Consider the following 25,486-nt stretch of genomic DNA (forward strand, 5'->3'; position numbering starts at 1 on the left):
TTATTCTTTGTTTTCCAATGGCTCGCTTAGCTCTCTGATTGTTCTGTGGAGGGTATAGAGTAGAAGACATGGTCCAGGAGTGGTGCATTGTGCAACACGCAAAGTCTGTTCAAGCAATCCTTATTTCGAAATAACAAAGAGATTAAGGATATGAGATCTGTGGCAAGGGAGAATGTTCTGGTATTTCTTCAGCAGTAGGAGGATCCAAAGTGCTGCATAAACAATAACTGCTCACTGTTTATTTTGCCTCTGATTTGAGTTTCTTTTTGAATTTTCCTTCAGAATCTGCTGATGTAACACCCATGCCAGAAGTGAGCGGGGAACCTTCTGGAATACCTGATGTTAGTGGAGAACCTTCTGGAATACCCGAAATTAGTGGAGAACCTACTGGAATACCCGACATTAGTGGGGAACCTTCTGGAATACCTGATATTAGCGGGGAACCTTCTGGAATACCTGACATTAGTGGGGAACCTTCTGGAATACCAGATATAAGTGGGGAACCTTCTGGAATACCAGATATTAGTGGAGAACCTTCTGGAATACCTGATGTTAGTGGAGAACCTTCTGGAATACCTGACATTAGTGGGGAACCATCTGGAATACCAGATATTAGCGGAGAACCTTCTGGAATACCAGATATAAGCAGGGAACCTTCTGGAATACCTGATATTAGTGGAGAACCTTCTGGAATACCAGATATAAGTGGGGAACCTTCTGGAATACCTGATATTAGTGGAGAACCTTCTGGAATACCTGACATTAGTGGAGAGCCTTCTGGAATACCTGACATTATTGGAGAACCTTCTGGAATACCTGACATTAGTGGAGAACCTTCTGGAATACCCGATATTAGCGGAGAACCTTCTGGAATACCGGATATAAGTGGGGAACCTTCTGGAATACCTGATATAAGTGGGGAACCTTCTGGATTACCTGATGTCATTGGATTACCAACCAGGATACCTGAAATTAGTGGTGAGCCATCAGAAACTCCTGATATAAGTGGTGAAGCTTCAGGAATTCAGGTTATCCTGATACCCTCAGAAGATCGGGAATATCCAACCAGGCCAACTGAGTTTGTTGAAGCTGGGAAAGGGCCAATTGAAGAACATATTTCAAAGATTCCCGATATTAGTGGGGAGCCTTCTGGGATTCCAGAAATATCTGGAGAGGCATCTGGCATTCCAGACATAAGTGGGGAGCCTTCCGGGATTCCTGAAATAATTGAGGTGCCGTCTGGCATTCCAGACATAAGTGGGGAGCCTTCCGGGATTCCTGAAATAATTGAGGTGCCGTCTGGCATTCCAGACATAAGTGGGGAGCCATCCGGGATTCCTGAAATAATTGAGGTGCCATCGAGCATTCCAGACATAAGTGGGGAGCCTTCTGGGATTCCTGAAATAATTGAGGTACCGTCTGGCATTCCAGACATAAGTGGGGAGCCTTCCGGGATTCCTAAAATAATTGAGATACCGTCTGGCATTCCAGACATAAGTGGGGAGCCTTCTGGGATTCCTGAAATAATTGAGGTGTCATCTGCCATTCCAGACATAAGCGGGGTGCCATCCGGGATTCCTGAAATAAGTGGGGTACCAACCCACATTCCAGAGATAAGTGGGGAACCATCCGGGATCCCTGAAATAAGTGGGTTGCCATCTGGCATTCCAGAGATAAGCGGTGTACCATCCGGCATTCCAGAGATAAGTGGGGAGCCATCCGGGATCCCTATTGTAAGTGGGGAGTTGGAAGTCAATGGAAAACCATATGAGGTTAGTGGTGAACCTTCTAGAGTTTCCCAAACTATTATTACATCCAGAATTATAGACATAAGTAAAGAACCAGAAGACATTGACGAGCCTTCAGGATCTCCTGAAGTTACCACCAAATCCCCTGTGGTGCCCTTGCCCATAACACCTGGTATTACAGATGTTTCATTACCTGATGTGGTCACAATTACAAGACAGACCGAGATTGAAATAACCCACGTAGAAGTAAAAGTACCAGAAGAAGCTCAACGTGAAAGAGATGAAGTTCCTTCGATATTAATAGACACCACAACAGCTGGAGAAACTCCCAAGACTGTGGACATGCTGAAGGTTACTCCAGCCACACCAGCCCTCCTCACGACAGTTCCACCTCAAATATCACCCGAAGTGTCTGGACCTGTGACAGCAGAAGGTACTAAACATTTTGATTCATATTCTCTTCCCTCAGTGTGATTTTTAATAATGACTGCAGTGTTATACCATATATTGTAATATTCTGTATCAAAAAAGAGAGACTTGTAAAATGATCTATGCTTTTAAGGGTGGAAAATGCACATATTCTAATTAAATCCAGCTCAAGGTCAGTCAGAGTTTACTTACTATCTGTTGAGGGTAGCTGGCAGATTGACAGATGTTTATTTTATTGTCCATCTCCCGGTCAGCAGAGTGTGATAGACAAACTGTCAATAGTTATCTTCATTTTTCTCTTGTATGTCATGATGAGAGAGATTAAGAGGAGAAATTTGTTGTCAGTTTTGAGTATATTGATTTTATTCCCATCCTGACATTCTGTTCCTTGAACTCAGTGTGTCAACACCAGAACATCCAGTCACCTAAACTCTCACGTGTATTTAATCCAGTTGAATAGAGATTCCTCCTTTAGCTCATAGGATAAAGCACAAAATACCAGCCCAGGTGCATTGAAGTCACTCCGAAACTCAGTTCCACTGAAGTTTGGTATAATTGTCTATCGTGCATTCAACTCGGGAGATACTTCTTGATCTGGTTGTTACATATTAAATTTTGAGTTGTTTAACTGCTATTTTATATATTTAAGATTAGTTTTTGTTCAAAGTTAAAAGTCAAAGTCAAGTTTATTGTCATTTGCACAAGTACATGTACGCACAGGTGCAATGGAAAACTTGCTTGTAGCAGCATCACAGGCACAGCATTAGAGACAGAACGTTCACAAGGAAAATATAAATTAAACATAAATTATATAAAATTATACAAAAATGAGCACACTTAGAACAAAAAAAGTCCATTGTAGTGCAAAGTGGTCATAGTGTTGCTATAGTGAGGTAGTGATTAGGGTTGCATAGGCTGTTTCATGAACTGAATAATTGAAGGGAGGTAGCTGTTCTTGATGAGACACTTAATAATTGAACATGATCTTGATAAAGGAGACCTTGTTAATAACCAGAAGCTGAAGAAGCCACTAAGAACAAAACAAAAATGCTCCCATTGTTGGTCCTCGAGAGTGTTCAAAGCGTCCTGACCACTCACACACTGTAAAATAGCAGAGTATCCATCCCATCTTAGTGGGAGACCCAGACCCCAAAGCTAAGAGGACAGTGTCCTAGCCTATTCAGTTCTCTGCCAACTTACCCTAATAAACAATCAGGGAACTAGCACCATCTTTGTACAGCATATTAATAAAAGAGGAGATCCTTAATCAATTTCTTTCCTCAATGATTGCACTGTCAGGCAGTGATGAGATCCATCCCTGTAAATGTAAGGATAATTCAGTGTCTCACATCACATATTCATACCCTGATTCATTTCATTTCTCCATTATTAAATAACTTCTAAACTCTGCTCATCAAGATAGACCAGCTAGTTACTGGTTGGGTAACCTAGGTGTGAGTTCAAATTCTGCTCTGTTTCAGAACTTGAGTCCAGTTAGAACTTGAATACAGATTTAAAAATGAGGAAATAAAGAGATGGTGTCAGTAAAAGTAAAGTTGCTTGATTGTTATAAGAGATCATTTGGTTCACCGATGTCCTTTAGGGAAAGAAACCAGTCACCTTTACCTGATCAGGTTTCTATTCTTGCTGTGCCCAATGGACAGCACACTCACCTCTGAGTCAGAAGGTTGTGGCTTCAAGTCCTACTCTGTGTCACAGGCAATCCAGGTTGACTCTCTAGTACTGAGGGTGTGCTGCACTATCATACATCCTGGCTTTCAGAGGAGATGCTAAACACTGCCTCCCGCACACCCCGCCCCCTTATCTTCTTCTGTCGATGTAACAGATCCCATCCCTCGACTTCCATGAGGTAAGGGATTTATTCTTGGGCAATATGAATTCCTCAGATTAGCATCTCTAAAATTGGATTATTTGGCTGTTAACACATTGCTGGTGAGGGATCTCACTATGTGAAAATCTACTGATCTAACTGAAAATGAGCCCAAATATGCTGCCATTGGTTTAAACAATACTGAACGCAATTGTGGATTTAAAGAATGAATCTATTATCACACTGAAATGAATAAATGTGCATTCATAAAGATTTTTTTTACAAGTATATGGCCCACTGCTGTGAAGAGACTATGCTGCTTAAAGTTAGATTTTTCTCATCAATTTAAAGTTCATTCTTTTGAGCAATAATCAAAGGTATTATGAGAAATAGGGGTCAGCCATGATCTCAATGAATGCAGAGGAGGTTTGTTTCTGAGCCTACCTTCTTAATGCTGCCAGCGTGTCTACTTCAGGGGTTGGTGAATAGGGATATTGGTATGTTTATCAGCAACTGTGAGACAGTCTCTGGACCTTCCCACTGCACAACTAGTAGAGCTGCTGCCTCGCAGTTCCAGTGACCCAGGTTCGATCCTGACCTTGGGTGCTATCTACGTGCACTCTGTACGTTCTCCCTGCGGCTGTGTAACTTTCCTGTAAGTGCTCCGGCTTCCTCCCACATCCCAAAGACTGTGGTCACTGTAAGTTGCCCTAGTGTGTAGTGAGTGACAGTATATGGGGGGAGTTAATGGGAATGTGGGGAGAGTAAAATGGGTTAGTGTAAGATTAGTGTAAATGCATGCCTGATGGTTAGTAGGCTGAAAGACCTGTTTGCACGCTCCATCACTTTCTTCTCTGCATCAGGCTGGGTGTCCAACATCCTGGAATAGATAGGAAGGGATTACCTCCAATGAAATATTGGAAAGACTGAAGCAAAATGACCTCAGTTCCTCCACAAACTTCATTCCTTAGTTATGTTTTTGGCTGATTATATTCCTATGAACTGCCTTGTGACATTATATCACAGTCAAGGCAAAAGTACTACTGCTGTCCAGAGAGCCTGAGTAAACTTTTTTTTTGGAGTAGTAATATTCTTGATAAAACATTGACTACAAACCCTGAAGTTGCTTTTAACTGTGTCACGGGATACTAGTAAGAAATGCACTAAAGTGTTAGCTTTGATCTACATCAGCGGTGAGGGCTTGGTACCAGTTTTGCCAAGAATAGTTTCAGTCTTAAAGAGCGTATTTTTTTGGTTAGGTAATTAAAAACAGAAAATTCTGAAAATACGCAGCAAGGCAGGCAGCATCTGTGGGGAGAAAAAGTGTTAACTTTTCAAGTCAAAGACCTTTCATCGGAACCGGAAAAATTTAGATCTTGCAGGGAAGAGAAGGAGAGAACAAAAGGAATGTCTGTGATCGGGTACATAGAACATAGAACAGTACAGGCCAGGAACAGGCCTTTCGGCCCATGATGTTATGCCGAACTAATTAACCTAGTAATTAAATGCCTAACGAAACTAATCCCTTCTGCCTACACAATGTCCATATCCCATCATTTCCTGCGTATTCATGTGCCTATCTAAGGGCCTCCTAAATGCCCCTATTGTATTTGCCCCCACCACCACTCCGGCATTGCATTCCAGGCACCCACCACACTCTGTGTAAAAGAAAATCTTGCCCCGCACATCTCCTTTGAACTTACCCCCTCACACCTTAAATGCATCCCTCTGACACAGATAGAAATGACGCCTGTGACCTGCTGAGCACTTCCATCATCTTCAGTTTTTAATTCGGAGGTTCAGTATCTGCGGTTCTTTGCTTTTCCACTACTGCTTAATTCAACACAACCTGTGACACGCACCTTCACTTAGTCTCCTCCTTATCACATTTCCTTCTTAAACCTCCATTCCACAATCCACTCACCCCAAACTTGGCAAGTACAAATACGTGTTTACTAAATTTTCCCAATTACAAAGAAAGGTCGCTGAGCTGTAACATCAACACTTACTTTCTCCATCGATGCTGCCTGACCCGCTGAGTATCTCCCGTGCTTTCTACTTTGATTTCAGACTTACGGCATCTGCAGTTTTTTATTTCCTTTTCAACTTATGTTTACGTGCTGGATTAACAAATTTACAGCTGAGTTGTTGGCAGTTATTTCACATCTCATACTGGGGGATAGATAATTGAATGTGGTGCTTGGTCACTTTCTTCTCTGTCCAGAAGTTTTTATTGTTTATTAAAGAATTATCTGGTTTGGATATGCAGGATACTCCTGAGAAAGGTGCCTGTGGTTGGTTGATCTACACTAGGCTGCCAATTGGCACTAGAAGATCTGTTTCAACCTCCTCCAATTCTTTTTGGGCGGTATGTCCCATCCTTAAATTCCCTGAGAAAGATAGGAATGAGCTGTTTTTTTGAACTGCTGCAATCCTTCTGATGAAAATGTTTCCAGCATCTTATTGAGGAGAGAGTTTCAGCATTTAAATCGAGCATCAATGAAGATCACAACTATCTACACGTAGTTCGGGTTTTTCCTTGCGGTCCCACCATTTTACAATCTTTTCTTCCCATCTGAAAACCTTGTACCAACTTCCTGAAGTACCAGGGTGGCATAGTACTGCTGACACCTCCAGTAACCCTGGTTCAATCCTGGCCTCCGGTGCTGTCTGTAAAAAGTTTGCTCATTCTCTCCTCTGTAACTGGGTGGTTATCCCATGGGTACTCTGGTTTCCTCAAAGATGTGCTTGGTAGGTTAGGTAGTTGGTAGGTTAGGTAGTTGGTAGGTCAATTGGCTGCTGTAAAATTCCCCTGGTGTAGGTGAGTGGCACGAGAATCAAGAGGAGTCAGTGGGCCTGAGAATAGATTACAGGGGAATAAAAGGGTGGATTGGATTGATGGGATTGCACTGAGAGCTGGCATAGACTCTATGGGCCAAATGGCCTCCTATGCGATAAGGAAATATGAAAAATGTTCACTGCTATAGCATGTACTGCATACTCATGTCTATATTCTCCTCAGATGACTTATAGGTTCTGGTCATATCCTGTTCCTGTATCAATATTGATTGCTTCACTCACATAGCAGAATATTTTCTCACATAACACTTTTCTAAAGCATTGACCTTTGATTTCTGAATTATCAGGTCCAGCTCATACTATTGTCTAACGCTCTTAAAGTGGTATCTGAAAACAGTGCTAACATACCAACTCAAGCAAGATACACTCTTTATAAATCTCATACTGCCCCTCTTTTTCCATGGAGAATATCTCCAAGGAAGATAGGCTGATTAATGTTAATTTTCTTTCCCCTAAGGAAATCCAACTTATCTTTACCAGACCTTTGACTATCAGTGGCCCAAGTAATAATTTCCAAAGTTCTGTGTTCCAGAAGTAAGGAGCTGCTGTAAAATCCAGGCCTGGGAACTGAACTTGCAATTTGGAGTGTGGCGCTGAGAGTGTACTGCAATTACCGAGCGTTTAACCACTCCAAATTGAGCATGAATTTAAAGAATGATGTTTAGAAAATTTCACACAGATTATTAATCTTTTCAATGTAACCAAAGTGTTTGATCAACTCATCTCAAGTAATGTCCTGGGGACAAGCAATTTAATTCACACACAATAAAGAGACTGGTTGTAGGTGTATTTTAACTGCATTGATACCTAGTTCTTTAGATGCTCAGTTATTGCCTGTGTCAAATATTGAGTATATGAGTCACTCTGTGATTTAACTGTTTTCTCCATAGTTGTCCCTGACCCATGCCAAGACAGCCCCTGTGGTCCAGGAACATGTGTGGTGAGAAATGGCAGCTTTGTTTGTAAATGCCCCTCTGGATGGACAGGCGAACATTGCGAAATAGGTACGTGAGCCAATTATTATGTTATATGGCCAGGTGGGAAGTCTGTTCAATCCCATGGAGGATGACATTTCACTGGTGCTTAACTTAAATTCTTCCAAAATGCAATGGCGTGTCCAGCTTGTGGGTAAGTGGGATTTGTGTAGATGGGTACAACAGGCAGAAAGCTGAAGGACCTGTTTCTGTGCTGTATGACTCTATGTGCATCTACTCTGCTGAGCTGTAGTTATAACACGTCCATCAGCTTCAGTTTTAAATGTTGATTGAGCTTGCTTATTGTTTGCAGTTGATGCACTGTCTTAGATATGAATGAAGTTCATAGACAATACTTCATACACACTTCTGGACATCATAACACAGAGATTCTCCAACCCTGAAGGTATTCAAGTATGTAAATTTGAACTGAAGGAAGTTAGGCTTCTGAGTTTTGTAAGAAAGAGATATATAGAACAGATACAAGAACAATAGCTTGTCCTTATATTGTATCTGTTAGGTAGCAAACAGCTCAAGAAACTGAGCCACACAAGTAGATGACCAAAGTCTTGGTCAAACAGGTAGGTTTTAAAAGAGGAAAGAGATGTAGAGAACAGGGGTTTGTGTGTGTGTGTGTTTGTGTGTGTGTGTGTGTGTGTGTGTGTGTGTGTGTGTGTGTGTGTGTGTGTGTGTGTGCGTGTGTGTGTGTCTGTGTCTGTGTGTGTCTGTGTGTGTGTGTGTGTGTGTCTGTGTCTGTGTCTGTGTCTGTGTGTGTGTGTGTGTGTGTATCTTGAGTTTAACAGCCAAAGGCATGGACACCAGTGGTCATAACAATTAAATTCAGAACTGATTAAGTTGCTGAATTGAAGCAACATGAATATCCTGGAAAGCTGTGGGACTGGAGATTAAAGTATGAATAAATTGATGTTAAAAATGTTCAAATTCTCCAGTGTAATAATCTCTACCAATTCTCACCTTGACCACAAGGCAGTGATACAGTACTATCGATTTCCATTTGTCGAAGAATTCCAATCTATTCAAAATGTCTCTAATGTTTGACAATAACTTCAGATTCTTTGTTATATCTCTAGACCATGTGAAGGGACAGGGTGGCAGGAAGGGTAGGGGCCTTGAATATATACTGTCCCATTATATACACATTCTGGGATAATCCCCAGGATTCCAGTATCAACTGTAGGCATTTCCTAACCTTACTGACATATCCTTTGCAAATACAAAAGCATTCTCAGACAGGTACAGACACATTCCCATCTTGAGTTATTGTTTTAGAACAGCTTACAGAGTTCAAAGTAAAATTGCACCATCATTGTACAACAACATTACAGGGTGAGAAAGTCAACAGACATAGAAATTTAAGTCAGAATAGAGAGTTCTTAAGGTACTGGACTTGCACCAAGCCTCGTGCCAAGCACCAGATGGGATAAAGTGAGATGTTCCTAACTCCAAGTTGTGAACCATTGGATTAGTTCTCAGCACTTCACTATATTATAAACATTGGGACCACTGGGAGAATGGAAGCAAAAAACAACCAAAGTGACCATAAGAGAATATGTGAAAATAAAATAAATTTGCCAATCATTTTTTGTGTTTGTGTATTTCTATATGCTCCGCCCAATGGGCACCATTTGATTGGTGTGTAGAAGAATCCATCATGCTTAATTCCATCTGTTTCTGTCTGGATGTCTGTCATCCTCAATGAACCTTTACCAAAGTGTTACCAAAGTTTGACCACTTTGCTTTTCTCATGGTTTAAAGTGTAAGCAAGACATGGGTTAATTGTACAGCTCAATGCAGTTTGTGACTGATTGAATTCTGCCTCAGGAGGTATGTTGTCCAAGGATCTTGGTGCTGTTCCAAGGCACCAGTTCATATTACAAGGTTTACTCCTGCCAGGTAGCCTGTTGCCAATCTTTCCCACCACAAACATTCCATTCCCTCCCACTACGATGAGATGGACTCTGACCTTGCACCTTATGGCACTGCACTTTCTCTGTAGCTGTGACACTTTACTCTGTACTGTTATTGTTGTTACCCATACTACATCAATACACTCTGTACTAATTCAATGTAACTGCACTGTGTAATGAATTGACCCGTACGATCGGTATGCAAGACAAGTTTTTCACTGTACCTCGGTACAAGTGACAATAATAAACCAATACAAATACCATTGACTATAGAAGAGGCCAGCACCTGAAAATATAGTAGCCAGAGGCAAGCCTGCTGGCAAACACAGAAGTGGTGAGCAGTGTTTCTGTTTTGCCTGTCACAGTGCTGTTGAGTGTCACTATTAAGATCAACTTGTTCGGGGAGTTTGAATTTCATTCTTTTCATGCTCTTGCCACCAATCCTTTTATCTCCTATTGAATTGTGGGTAAGTAAATGGGCCATGGTACCTTGAACAAACTGCAGTTAATTGAGTGTGCAAATTAATTGTCTCTTTGCAAGAACATTCCACCACACTGGAAGCCAGTGGGCTGCATGCTCAGGGTGAGTGACCCTGGGGATTTTCTCCTACCTATCGTCCTTTGTAAGATCCTCAACACTGGCAATTTATCCAAGTGGCAATTTATTCCAGTGATTCTCATGGAAAGATGTCACCCAAGAATTAAATCTTGGGTCCCATGTAGACACCAAATGAGGAAGAAATATCCAAAGAATTAATCTAATTAGTGGAAACCACAGAAGCCAAATTGTTCTTATTGCCACGAATAATTGTAAGGCAATAATATAATAATATTTCAATGTTGGTCTACAAGGGATGAGTGTAAGATGTCAGGAACCGTATGGGTCAGGTGACTAAGCATTGAAAAGTGACACAGAGGTGCAGCAGTTGGACCTGCAGCCTCTTCAGTGCAGTGATCTAGGTTCAATCCCAACCTCCAGTATGCAGTTTGCATGTTCTCCCTGTGACTGTGTTGGTTTCCCCTGAGTGTTCTGATTTCTCCCCATATCCCAAAGATGTGCTGGTAGTGTAATTGGGTTCTGTAAATTACCCCTAAGTGTAGGTAAATGACAAAAGGATCAAATGGGGAGCTGCAGGGTATGTGAGCAAGAACAAATTGCAGGGAAATAAGGAGGGAAATGGGATGGTAGGATAGCTCTGTTGGCAGCTGGCATGGACCCAATGGGCCAAACTAACGTGCTGTAGTAAGTAATTGATCTAAAGTTCCAAAGGTTTAAGTCTCAGTTTGGATTTTCCAAACGCCTGTGCCTTTGTGTGCAATGTGCAGATATCATGGGCCCACTTCCATTCTTACCAATGCCATTAAAGACACAGCAGCATACACCCACACACAGCAGGTCCAAGACAATAGAAACAGATCTGACAAGAAGGTTGGAATGTGGTAGAATTCCTATCCTAGCACCAGCTAAACTACAGACTAAGACTCTTGGTAAAATCTGCTTATCTCAGCGATTTCTTTCCATTGTTTTTGCAAGCTGTTGTGGTCACAAAATATAAAATGGAAGTCAAAAAGAAATGGGTTAAGATATCCTACTCCAACAATAACTCATTAATAGCAGAACTAATCTTGCTTACATGCAATCGATGATCAACAGTGGCATTTATATTGGGTTGCAGCTCTCTTGTTCAACTTGATTATTCTGGATAGATGCAGTGGAAAGCCGTAAAATGGCAACTTGAATTTTGCAGTTTTCAAAAACTTTTTTTAAATACCGCGCATATTGCAGACTGCAGTACCAAACCACTGGTCAGTAAATGCGTTGAATACTTCAAGGTCAGCAAAGTATGGATACCTAAAATTTAAATAAATCCAGGATTCCCACTGGGTGATCTGACAGGTGCTATTAAGAAGTCAGGAATGATCCTTTCGCGCTGTTGCTTCATGATGCAGTGCTCAGCATTGCTTTTGTTTAAGAAAGAGGGAGAAATCAATGAAAAGCCACTCATCATTTCCACCTCTTGGTGTCGCAAGCAATAGTATGGTATTTTTTGTGCAAACCCTTGCACCATGAAGATGAAGGTCATTCAATGCATGGCAGCCTGGAAACACAAATCAAGTGTGGTCTAAAAATGGGTTGGAGAGCAGAACTCTAACCTTTGTCTTGTTGTTTTGAGAAAAAATTGGGATTTACCACTGCATTCAGTTTCCTTTACATTAAGTCATGAAGATGTTTAACATTTGCATCTGAAGAGTTCTTTTACAGGATAAGTCACAAAGTTTTGTGTGAAATGGAAATCTGGGTTGCCCACAGTATTTAATGGCTTCAAATGTAGTATTCTATGTTGTTGTCAATTCAACCCTGATGCAATTGTCACCCTGGAAGGGTAGAGCTGATTAAACTATTTGACTCTTCACCATCATTTGTGAAAAACAATGTACTGCTGTGATGTTTGTGGACACTAACTGTTTTGCTAGTTAATCTAGTTCAACAATTGTTTTACCTTTACAAAACCTTTGCATTGAGTCTTGAAGGTTTGCATCAGTAAGTCACGGAAGTTTCAAACAATGTTGCTCTGCTTCAGGCTAAAGTCAGCTACCGCATTTGCCTCTCAGTGCCATGAAGCCTGAGTGACCTAGACGCCATTTTGAATGCTAAATATGCTCCTGACCCAATCTTCTTTATTCCTAAACTCTTGCAAAACAGTAACACTCTGCTCTTAGCAGGTACTAATGAAAGGGGAACACTTGTATACTTTTCTATAGGCTTCCATCTTGAGTCATGTGTGATGACCCTGCTGAAGAGATGCATGCTGAATGTAGCTTTAAGAATATAAACAAGGCAGAAATTAGTTGTTTAGTGTGCAGGTTAAATGTTACAGCAGGAACATGTCCATATTCACCAAATAAGTCTCTGATATTGACAAAGCCCAATTATTTTCAATGTTTTTCTCCTTTAAAATATTTTGTTTATTTGCTTTCAATTCCTGGAATCTAATTTATGCAAAAATGGGGTTTAATTCTACTACTACCAACAATCTTAGATATCTTTCCCCAGTGAATAAACCTGGACAGTTACAGTCAGTAATTTATTCCACTGAGGGGTCATTCTGTTTGCAACAACTCCAAATGGACACAGTTTCTAGAGTTAAGTCCCTTTTTGGCAGCAGGAACCTTGGTTGTCCCTCGTTATTCACAATCCAGAAATCCTCAGGCCAAAAGAGGGAGTTGCTATTATTTTAAAAATGTCCTTATGCCTTGAGTCATTGATGGGCCATAAGTTTTGTGGCACTGGTTTTGCCAGAATAAATAACACTAGAACATTCTGCCTGCTCCTTCCCGCTCATCCCCGACCTTCACCCCATTCCAGCTTTCTCATTGTCACATAGGCAGACAATTCCTTCTAGTCATGACTAGCTGTGGAATTCCTCATAGGGCTAGGAAGCTGAAAAAATGAATTCGACATTTGCTTTGAGTCTTATCCTCACTGAGGTGAGAGATTAATGCTTCTCTGGAATCAACATCATGTTATCTCAGGCCAGGCAGCTCACCGGCGGGTGCTGCAATATCGAGTCCCCACTCTTTAGCCCCACCAATGTGTCTTGTTCCAATTTCAGCAAACTATACCTTGAGGGATTTTCTGATTTTCAAACCAGCCAGCCTTGTGCCCTTTTCTGCTGATTCTGACAAACGTCTGCCATCCTCTGCCACAGTAAATGTTATCCAACATCAGAAGCAAGGTTCAAACCCAGATACCTGGGATGAAGACAAGTTTACATCACACCATCCAGTCCCTACAGATGTCAGACGTTATATTGTGTGGCTCCTTACACTCGCACTTCAGCCTGTCAAAGCATTTGCCACCCACACCCACACCTCCCCCTCCCCCTCCATTTCCTTCATCACTGTCTTACGATATCTGTGCACCATACAGAACCTCATCAACCTGTTAATGCCAATCAAAAAAATTCTGGCTATTTGCATTATTTGTAAAAATTAGTTTTCCATCATAATGTTCATGTCGAAACCCTCGGTAAAGTATGAGCCGTCATTAATATTAAAGATAGATGCATTGAAACCATGAGGAACTAAAATTGGTCTAATTATGGTAAACGTTCTCTATTCAATATTTCTAAGGTGGTCAGAACAGTTTTTCTCCCTTGTCATGTCCCAGCAATAATGGCCAAAGATGGAGCAGGACTCCATCATGTACTGCTAAGCTCAATAACCAGTTCCAAAAGGTTTATTCAGTTTGGTTATTCAATATTCAAACTTTCCACAGATTAAAAAAACAGAGAAGTTTTTATTGGTCTGAATTCTCTTGATGGCAAGTCTCCCTTTTTATACAAAACTGAAAAATAAATTTTAGAATTTTACTTGTGGTTTGGGTTCACATTCATAGAGTTGTACAGCACAGAAATGGGCCCTTCAGGCCACCACATCCATATTGACCTTTTTGCCCATCTACTCTAATCCCATTTGCCAGCAATAGGCATATCTGTCTATGCCATGTCCATTCAAGTCTCTGTCCAAAAGTCTATTAAACATAGTGGTTTTATCTGTTTCCACCTGCTTCCCCTGTAGCACATTCCAAATATCAACCACCCTCTGTGTGGAACAGAACATTCCTTTCAGATCCCATGCAATGAAATGTAACAGTCCTCAATAATAATTGGCTATAAATTGGCAATCTCAGCAAAGCCACTGATTGGTTTGCTGGTCAAAGGGCCTTTCTTCTATAAATGGTGCTGACGCACAAGTTTGAGGCATTGTAGAGGGAATTTGACTGCCCTCACACTTGACTGAGGAAGAGTTAATGCTCCCTCAAGTACAGACTCATTCAATAGAAAAGAAAACAATTTGCCCCTTTATGTCTGTGCTGGCTCTCCATAAAAAATACAGATCACATCCCTCATTTTGATAAGTTCAGAAAACTGTAGTGTATTTTTTTAAAATATTAGATATTTAAATACTTCTGAATTTTAAGGTTCTAATATTTAAGACCATGAGCTAGTTCTACAAAATCCAATTGGTTACTAGATTGAACAGATTGCTCTAAATTGGTCTGACTCCACTCTGATTGAATTAGTGGGTTTAGACTTATTTTGCTATTAGCATGCAGTAACTTCACCTGCTAATTCCAAAACATGTGGTTAGAAGTAATTCCAAGTGAATATTCCAGTGAGGAAGATGGGAGTCCTGTTCCAGGCAAAAGTTCCCATATTCAACTATAGTTCTCATTCCTAGGAAGTAAACAGGCAAACACAGCTGAGGCAAGATGAGAAAAAATTAGGGGAATCATAAGGGAAGAGGAAGAGAAGAGTGATTACCAGTTGGTAATGATAATACTCTCACTCAGAGGTTCCCTCAAGCAACTAGTAAGGTTTAAGTTGCTCAGCATGTATCTCTGGCTATAAAATCAATCATGACAGCAAATGGATGCCTCCAGAATAAGTGTACAGAGGAATCCCCTTTCTCTTTCTCCCAACCCTGTCAAAGAATTCCCTGCTTGAAATCCTAATGGCAGAACTTGATTTCTTGCAGACGTTGACGAGTGCCACTCGAGCCCTTGTCAGAATGGAGCTACCTGTATCGATGGCATCGACTCTTTCAAATGCTTGTGCCTACCCAGCTATGGAGGGGACCTCTGTGAAATTGGTACGAGAAAGAGGCTTCAGCTAACTCTACTAACAGCTTACAAACACTAGCCCAAATTAGTGTGGGCAACTTGTTCTGGGTTTGACTTTCATTGTATTTCTTTTTGTTTCTGACCAACCTTCTCTTTCATCCTTAGGGACTCGACTGTGATTTTCTGATAGTTTGTGCACAACAGTGGTAATAATTACCGCACTTCCCAATGTACCAGATGGTACTATTCGTTGTAAGGAAACCATCCTCTCTTTCCCATGAAGGCCCAAGCCTGGCAAACAGATAGGCCCACTAATACCTTAAGACTACTCTGTGAAACTCTATTCTATCCAAATGAGAAGTTTCATCATAATCATTATTATAGGTCACTGATAAAGTTTGAACTTGTAAGATGTAAGATCCTGATTGTGATTAATATGGCCGACTCTAGATTGCCACATTTTCAAGTGTGTTACCTGAGGTTCAAGCATTGGGCTACTGAGAAAGGGAAGAGGTATGATTTGACTCCCTCATTCATGAATTTCTACCAATTTTATTGGTAAATTTCTCCAATGGGAAAGTCAAGCTGGGATGGACCAACAAAGAGAGAAATTACTTTGAGTCTGTATCTCCACTGTGCCTCGTTCTCTCCTGAAGACACTGATTCAAGCTTTCTCCTTCAGCCTTCTGTTGCCAACAGTGACCATTCTTCATGTTTGAAATGTTCTTTGAATTCCATTTTCTAACCAGAGGTACTGAGCCAATTCTAACGCCCACCTTCTCCAGAGATGCCTCAATTGAGATCACCAGAGTAGGAAAGAGAGCAGCAAATAAAACCTGGAATCGAATTGTTATTTAGGGCTGTGCACTGCACCGGGTGTGTTTTTTACCTGTCAGGGAACCTGCTGCATGTTTCTGATTTGGCTGGAACAAAGAGTCTGTTTGTTCATCATAAAAGAGCAAAGCAAATAAGTCTGTCTGAAGGAATATTGGGATATACTGTATATTAAATTCCCATAACTTCCAGATTTCAATAAATCTAGGAATTCTGTATAACAAGCCATTTCCCTGGCGAGGATTGCTTAGACATATGGGATATTGTCCAATCTTTATGCAATTCAGACGAGGTGATTACCTCACTGCCATTTCGGGGTCTGAATCAGATTATCCTTTGAAGAAAAAAACAACTGTCTCAGATGGTCAATGTGATCAGTGGTATTACCTGAACATTTCTGCAACAAAACTGATAGGATTATAGAGTAGGTGTGAAGTAACCAATCCATGAAAGGTATGACCACATTATTGATTTATTTATCTGAAGGAAAAAGTCTTCTCCCAACTTCTCTGCTGTTGTCTCATCTGTGTTGCCTCTGATCAAAGGAAGGCAATAGCTTGACAGTACTGTTAAGCGGTGCTTCAGTATTGATGGGTAAAAGCCCTGCTTTTCTCAATTGCAGTCCAGCTGTTGGTTTGTTACTTTTTTTCTCCAAGGTGACAATTTCAGTTTATGGGCATGAGTGCATTGGGCATCCCAACAAGCCAACAAACCTTGGCCCAAGATAGGGGAGTTTATGATATCCTTGCAGGTAGATAATGGATCTAGTACAGAAACGTCTATTAAACTATCACGAGAATAAGCTGGGCAATGTCATTGGTCTCAACAACTTTGAGCGAGGAATAGAAAATGCTTGTACAAATGTAATTCTTCATCACCATCCAGTGACCTAACAGTGGAGAATGTCTCAAATAAATGTTGAATGAAGAACGAGGTTGTCTCAGTACATCTCCTGAAGGTAATGGAATATTATCAGTGATTCATATTAGCAAAGTGTTTTATTACACAAAAGAACTTGTAAACAGAAAGGCAGCATTTCTCTGTTCTGTGCCAACTACCATACAACCAAACCCGTTCTGCCAAATTCCACACACAGAGGTAAGTTATAATTCTTAAAGGGACACACACCCTCATATTATAAGGTTGGGCGCAGCTGAGATAACCCTTCAGTCAAAGACTGCACATGAAGAATGGTCACCTGATTATCATGGATCAGTAGGTTCAGAAGAAAGAGGAAGGTGGCCTCAACAATCCAGTGAACCCCTATTTAAAAATTGTATCCAGCCTCATGCCTATTGTGGCTATTGATATTACAAAATTCTCAGCCCTTTTGCTTTGGAGTTCATAGGATGTAAACTGGGATTTTTTCCAACAATACTTTTTTACTTCAACTCTTGAGTTGATATATTCATGATATAAGATATATTCCTTACCTTGGTCCCTAAGTTAACAACTAAGCCCACATTCAATGCCATATTAACTGAGAATTTCACTGTGCAAGAAATCCTGAGCACTGGTTAGATATATGAATAACATCAAGGAAAGGTTACGATCATTAAACGCTGTGTAATGCTGATGTGAGGCACAGGGATAAATCCTCATTTATAATCGAACCGTGACAGTATAAAAGGTCCCTTTTCCACTTCATGTGTTGTGAACAAACTATCATAGATCACCTAGATCTTTGTGTCGCAACTTAAAATTCAAACCTTTATAATAATTGTCTTTTTTTCCATCTCATATTGCTTGTAGACCCTTTGGCAAAATTTTCACCATGATTCAAAGGTGATTTTTCATCTTTGTAAAGCAAAACACTGCAGGCACAAGAAATCTGAAATAAAAATAGAAATATAAACAGGAAGTGCAGAATCTGTGGAACAAAATTAACATTTCAGGTTGATAACTTTTCCTCAGAACAGTTCTGTCTCTCCCACAAATCCTGCTTGACCAGCAGTTTTTATTTCCGTTTTCCACCCTGTTGCTGCAGTTCTGACGAGGCTTTCTCCTCCAGCACTGACTGGGATGATACCTTTGTTTTCTTGATAAGCACTGCACTGAGACTTGCTATGCAGGTAGGAGTAAGTGTTGACAGATTTGAGAGTTGGTCACTTTTGTGTTACCTCCCTCATTTTTTTAAAGACATCAAATAAGCTTTTAGTTTGTAAATAATTCCAACTGTGAACAGGTGCTGGGTTATTGTAAAGATAGAAAGTTAACATTTATCTTTGAAGAAGATAATAGGCATCCATCCCTGATGTTACAACAAATTTGAAGAGCAGAGGTTTATCTTCCAATAACAATAATACTGTTTGTAAGAATTCAGGTTTCAGCAGCTTGCTTGATGTTAATGTAATGAAAGCAACTCAATTTACTTTATCCAGATTGATTATTAACCTGTTTCTCTCTGCCATCTCCTGAAGATGTCCACCTATTATCAGTTTTCTTTTCAGTTTATCCACTTAACTAATCTCCCAGCACAATTTTGATCTGTCACATAATCTGTGTAGCAAGCATGTGGAGGGAAAATAAATATTCTAGTGCAGTCTTTTCATTAAACAAATACATCAGGTAACACCAATCAGTCCTTCAGGGTTCAAGGGGCAACAATTAATGCCATTCTTAACTCCTTATGTTGTATGAACTGAGGCCAGATCAAGGTGAAAATTCTGCCATTAATCTTAATAATTTTTGCAGATTTGCCTGGTATATGATGTTAACTGAATATTTACTAACCTTGTGTTGTTCTGATTATGTTTTTGAAGTCGTTGCCATTGTTGACTTGATAACTTTCTCCAGTGCTTTGTTGGTTCTGTTCCATGTTCATCGGGTGTTGGCTTGTATCATTACTGATCATAATCATTATGCAGATGATTCTGGGAAACATGATACACTAATGCTTTGTTTAGCTCTAGGGTTTCCAGGAAAGCAGGAACGAGTGGAATCAACATTAAAAAGCTTAATTAGAGCATTATATGTAGGGAGATGCATTACTGACGGTGCTGGGAAGTTGGCATGGACCCAGCAGTGAATTTGCTCAGTGTGGCGACGTTGCCAATGAGGGTCAGGCCGGGACAAGTGGCCATTCAGCAGTGAGATGTGGGCCATTTCTGGGGATTGGCAGATCCAGCTCCACGTGTTGACAGACCGTCCACCTCTTACAGTCTTACTCTGGGGTGTGATGGAAGCAGCTCTCTCTCTCTCTTTGCTTGTCTGCACAGCTCTCCCCGGCCCACAGGTTGCTCTACAATAACAAGCACGGTGGTGGAGGGGTGAGACAGCTGCTTCAGTCACATCCAACAGGAGATGATGAGGAAGATTGTAGCATGGAACAGGAACTGCCAGTTGCCCAGCACTTGCCCTTGCCCCCTACTCCACAGGGGGCCTCTCCGCAGGGAATCCTGGGAGCTTCTTTGCTGGAGGAGCTCCAAAAGAGGGCAGGGATTTGCACCAGTTCCCAGCACTACAATACACACCCCAAGTGTATGTCTCTTAAAAGTATGAGGGAACTGGAGGGCCAAGAGTGCTGTAATGAATCAGCATTCTGCAGGGTTGCACTAAGTGAGGTTCCAGTGTACCAGCATAGAAATCTGCTAAAACTTCTGTGTGTTTTGTTTTCCAGTGTGAGCTGTGATTGCAATGGTATGAATTAGACATGTTTAAACTGTTCACAAGAATGAACCTCAAATTAACATGGCACAAATCACATGCCAATTAAGAACCAGTGTCCAAACTTTACAACATATGCAGTTATAGCAATGCACATGAGTTAATGGGTGACACCACGAGCAAGATTTTGTTCAAAGCATGGTTTTAAATCTTCCTGGGTTTAAGGGAATGATTTTCTGAAATCTTAAATGTGCGATAATCATTTGCATCTGATGATTTTTGATACCAAATTCTGAATGATGTTTCAAAAAGGAACTGAGCTCCAATAGAAAAGGTTTGTAATGCAGTGTGTAATGGACACATTTTGTTCTGTAGATGTGGAGAAGTGTGAAGTTGGTTGGGCTAAGTTTCAGGGTCACTGTTACAAGCACTTCGTTGACAGACAGACTTGGGAAGAAGCAGAGCACCAGTGCAGGAAGCACAAAGCTCACCTGGCCAGCCTCGTCACTCCAGAGGAACAGGCGTTCGTTAACAGTGAGTATTTGATGTCGTCGTCAGGATCTCTTGTCATGTTGTAATCCAGTCACATATAAGATATCTTTATTAGTCAAATGTACATCGAAACACACAGTGAAATGCATCTTTTGTGTAGGGTGTTCTGGGGACAGCCTGCAAGTGTCGCCACACATCCGGTGTCAACATAGCATGCCCACAACTTCCTAACCCGTATGTCTTTGGAAGGTGGGAGGAAACCGGAGCACCCAGAGGAAACCCACACAGACACGGGGAGAACATACAAACTCCTTACAGACAGTGGCCGGAATTGAACCTGGGTCACTGGCGCTGTAAAGCATTTTGCTAACTGCTACACTACTGTGTTTGCCTCATCACTTCACCATTCCCCCCTGGACACCTTCACCTTTTGATGTATTTGGCCTTTTAGCTCTCTCTGATCTTAAATGAAATGCCCACCTCTCCTTCATCAATGAACATGCTCGGGTTCTTCTTCCCAGACTGAACACTTCATTCACAATTCCTTCTGAAAGGCTCACCCTGTAAAAGGCTTCAAAATGCACGTATGTGTGCAGGTTGTTCCAGTACTTCATTCCCGTTTTTAGGGAACAAGGATTATTTTCCCTTCTTGTATCAATCTTCCCCTTTACCAACATTACTGTGGTCAGTGCTCCTCCTGATAAGTGTAGCATGCTTAAGAGGAGCAAACAGCTGACATTTATTGTCCACAGAGTTTCCTATATTGACTTCCATCCCCTCATGCCTATTTCCATTGGCACTAATCAATAAACTTTGAATCTGTAATTTGTCAACTATTTCATAAACGTTGCATCATGATTACCAAGGTGGTCATCTTGGCATGGCACAATAATGCAGCTAGTAGAGCAAAAAACAACCTGCTGGAGGAACCCAGCGGGTCGAGCAGCATCTGTGAATGGGAAGGAACTGTAGACGTTTCGGGTCGAGACCCATTGACTTCCTCCAGCAGTTTAGTGTTTGTTCCAAATACCAGCATCCGCAGTCTCTTGTGTCTCCAGCCAGTTCAATCCCGACCTCCAGCATGGAGTTTGCATGTCATCTCTGTGATCACAAGGGTTTCCTCGGTGCACTCCAGCTTCCTCTCACATTTTAAAGATGTGTAGGTTGGTTAATTGGACACTGTAAGTTGCCCAGAGTTTGTAGGTGAATAGTAGAATCTGAAGAGAATTGAAGCGAGTGTGGGAAGAATAAAATGCTATTGGTGTAAATAGTTGCTTGATATCCGTGCAGACTCAATGGGCTGAAGGGCCTATTTCAGTGCTGTTTGACTCTATGGTAAAGGATGAACATGGGCCTTGGTTTCATCTCATCCAATTATTGTTATCATCCTTCTATCCTCCTGATCATTCCCGTTCCTAATTTCTAAATACCTTTCTGTAGTCCTATGCCATAAGGTCATTGTAATGAATTCAAGGCTCTCCTCCTTGAACTGATCTTTTCCCTGGAGTTCCCTGATGTTTCCCCCAGTCTATAATTGTACTTACATTTACCATATTACTAGGCATAGGAGGAGGCCATTCAACCCCTCCAGTCCATACAGACTGGTGGGAGATCAGTGTATTCAGTCCCATTTCCCCATTTTCAGTGTGTAGCTATGTAAATTTTTCTCTCTCTCAATGGCCTAACCATTTTCTTTTGAAAGACCTAACTGCCCCAATGCCTGTATCAGTGGATGAAAGGAGAGTTCCAGATCATCACCACTCTACATAGAAAAAGTTTTTGCTTCGCCCTTGTATCTTTCACACTTTTCTTTAAATCTGTGTCACAGATCCTTCAACCATCCACTATTGGAAGCATCTTCCCTCCAGTTAGCCCACCTAAGTCCATCATGATCTTTAAAAGATCAGATCTCCTCTCTATCCCCTTTTGCTCCAAGGAGAACAACCCCAGCTTCTCCAGTCTAAACATTCCTGGGGCCATCCTACCAAATCATTTCTGTGCCCACTTTAAGAACTTCACATGCTTCCTAAGATGCAGTAACCAGAACTGAACGCACTCCTCCAGCTGCAGCCCAAATCCATGTTCCAAATAGGTTCGACGTAACCTACCTGTTCCTTCATTGTTTACTTATAAAGCACATATTTATCAACTGCTAACAATTCCATGATGTATCTCCCCTCTCCTGCTCTTTTGAACTTTGATCGTGCTCTATCCATTTGTCCTAACCCTCACTCGGGTCTCTCAACACACAAAATTGTAGAATTATCAGGCTGTCTGGCTATAGCTGTTGAAATGCTAGCTCAGATGCTGTCAAGAAATATCAGTGCACAAGCTGTTTAGTTTGGCATTGAAAGTAACTCCATAATATTTCTTCTGTCAAGAGTTGTTCCAAGAGAGACTGATCCTTTCGCTGTCTTTTTGCAGGTTATGCCCAGGATTATCAATGGATTGGATTGAATGACAAGACAATAGAGGGAGACTTCCGTTGGTCCGATGCCAGCCCTCTGGTGAGTTTTGACCTCAGATAATCTATCCATCTCTTACTTCTCAAAAGTAAATATAACTCACCTGAAAAAACTTAGCACAGGAGAAATAAGAAACAAAAAAGCACTGTCCTGTGAACCATGGGGAAATGAAGAACAAGATTCAGCAGTGAATAATTAATTGAATCTTTAACTGATCATTGAAGAGGCCAGCCACAAAATAGCCATTGTTTTACCCCATTATGCAGCATTCGCTTTAGAGAGCAACACTGGAATAATGGCTAGCCATGACTGAAGAGGGAATTTCATGTTTGTAATTCCAGTGAAGTCTTAAAAGATCAGGAAAATCCAAGAGCATCCTGTAATATATGTGAAGAATATTCATATGATCTTACTTTTTTCTGTAAAATTGGTGTCATGGAGATACTTGAGTTTAATCTCAACCTCACCAATTATGTAAATGAAGGGGAGTGTTCTAGGGAAGCAATCAACATAATTTCAGACCATCATCTTCCAATCCATATATTGAACTTTTTTATGGCTATACTGGTCTTTTAATTATCTTCCCACCATTTCTAAAGGAGATTTACAAGGGAATGCATAGAGTCTGACATTACCAGAACAGACTGAAAATCAAACTGACATTCTAATAATGAATAGACTACACATGAAACATTAATTAATTTCTCAGAAGCATCAGCCTTGTTGTTTCAGCCTGCTGTGTTTTTATTTCCAACATATACAGCTTTGTTTTATTTTTATCCCACAGTGCAGTGTAATGAAATGATTTTGTTGTGTTAGTTGTTATTCAGGATGAGGTGAATCATTCTTTCTCTCAAATAGTTATATGAGAACTGGCGGCCCAATCAACCCGATAGCTTCTTCAGCAGTGGGGAAAATTGCGTTGTCATGATCTGGCACGAGAACGGCCAATGGAATGATGTTCCCTGCAATTACCACTTGCCTTACACCTGCAAGAAGGGAACAGGTAAGCTGAGTTGCACCTGTGCTATAACATCTGTACTCCCAGACATTTCGATAAAACAAATATTCTCCACACCCTGATCCTGACAGAAATTTGAAAGTGACAAACTGACAGATTTCTATGCAAAATGGGGCCACTTAGCTCATTGTTCATTGTCCTTCACTTACTCTGTCTGCCTTCCTGTTCGGAATCTCAGTTCAGGTTGATGCTTTTCCATAATGCTTGGCTCCGAATGAGGATTTCACACTACCCAAGATTCTAGAAAGCTAAAGTATCATTGCCTTCATTTTGTGTCTCACTCCCTTGACCAGGAGGCCAATAATTAGGCATTCAGCCATCATTTGAATGGTGACACAAGAGACTGCAGATGCTGGAATTGGTGCATCATTTTAATGACGTTAGTTTACAAATTCAGGAATCTGTTCAAACAGAAGGTTACAAGAAGGCTACAAACAACCATCCATATGATTGTTTGGTTGGATGCAGACACACAAATGACAACCTAATATGGCTTCATCGTGGGCATTATCATGAACATAAGCCAAGGGTAAAATATCTTGAAGGTTTATTTGAATCTTGAAGTACCAAGTACTCTTTCATAATGGAGAGGAGAACAACACTAAAATGGCCCATTTCAGGCACTTGCATCCCTACTGTACAATTATATAGTTCTAATACTTATTTCTCTCATTTTTTGAGATTATAAGAAATAAAGTTTGACAAAAATTTGAGTCAATTTCAAAAGACTCCTCCCTTGACTGAAAAGTAGAATAGATTTCATTCTTTTCACAGCTTTCTACTCTTCCAATCACTTTCTGATGCAAGGTCAGTCGTGGACATTTACTCAAAAATATAAACAAGGCCTTGATAGGGTCAAGATATTTTCAAGCAAAATTAAATTAAACAAATATACATATTAGTAAGCATCAAGCATAACTTCTTGTTAGATGCCTAGATAATTTCATTGAAAGTGATCTATTTACGTCACCTCACAAGTACTTCACGTAAAATAAATTGTATCAAAGCACAATAATCACTGTCAACTTGGCCAACAGAGCTGCCCCCTTTGAACATGCGAACACAATCAGTAGTGATTTATTGACTAATTGATCTTTGATTTGTCTTGATTGTGGTGTTAATTTGAGAGAAGAACGTTTGTCAAGTGAGCTCATTTCTTTGCTTTTAAATTGAGGTAATGGCATCTTGAATATTCATCTGAACTGTCAGACTGGTTGCTTTAATTTCCCTACAGAAGGATGATGCCATCAGCAATGAGTCCTCTCTGTATGACACAAGAATGATACCATTTGAGCTAGGATAGGGTTAAGATGGATTCAGTTTGCAGTGAAGTACCAAACAATCTGTGACATTTTAAATAATGGTCTTCGTTTCCCCCTCCCCCACCCCAACCAGTTGCTTGTGGCCAACCCCAGTGGTGGAACATGCCAGAACCTTTGGAAAGAAGAAAGACCGTTTTGAATTAATTCCTTGGTACGGTATCAATGTAAAGATGGGTTCTTACAACGTCATTTCCCCCAACATCAAATGTCAGCCAAATGGCCAGTGGGAGCAGCCAAGGATAGTCTGCATAGACTGTAAGTACACATTACACTGCTCTTCAATTTTTAAATGTTCTCTTTGCATCCACACCACCCTCCAGCTTCAAATACATCTTCCAATTATTCCTGTTA

General features: G+C 40.8%; 1 protein-coding gene across 1 annotated transcript in view; it reads left to right on the forward strand.

The window, feature by feature from the left end:
* The window catches only part of LOC127584100 (aggrecan core protein-like), a 91,462-nt gene that overhangs the window by 59,599 nt on the left and 6,377 nt on the right, over window positions 1–25,486 (forward strand). The window contains exons 12-18 of the mRNA XM_052040664.1: window positions 283–2,181; window positions 7,758–7,871; window positions 15,311–15,424; window positions 20,211–20,369; window positions 22,752–22,834; window positions 23,654–23,798; window positions 25,209–25,390. Of these exons, the coding sequence (XP_051896624.1) occupies window positions 283–2,181; window positions 7,758–7,871; window positions 15,311–15,424; window positions 20,211–20,369; window positions 22,752–22,834; window positions 23,654–23,798; window positions 25,209–25,279 (2,585 nt within the window). The 3' untranslated portion in view covers window positions 25,280–25,390. The remainder of the gene's footprint in view (window positions 1–282; window positions 2,182–7,757; window positions 7,872–15,310; window positions 15,425–20,210; window positions 20,370–22,751; window positions 22,835–23,653; window positions 23,799–25,208; window positions 25,391–25,486) is intronic.

The sequence above is a fragment of the Pristis pectinata genome, chromosome 28 (assembly GCF_009764475.1).
Source record: "Pristis pectinata isolate sPriPec2 chromosome 28, sPriPec2.1.pri, whole genome shotgun sequence".
Lineage (NCBI taxonomy): Eukaryota > Metazoa > Chordata > Chondrichthyes > Rhinopristiformes > Pristidae > Pristis > Pristis pectinata.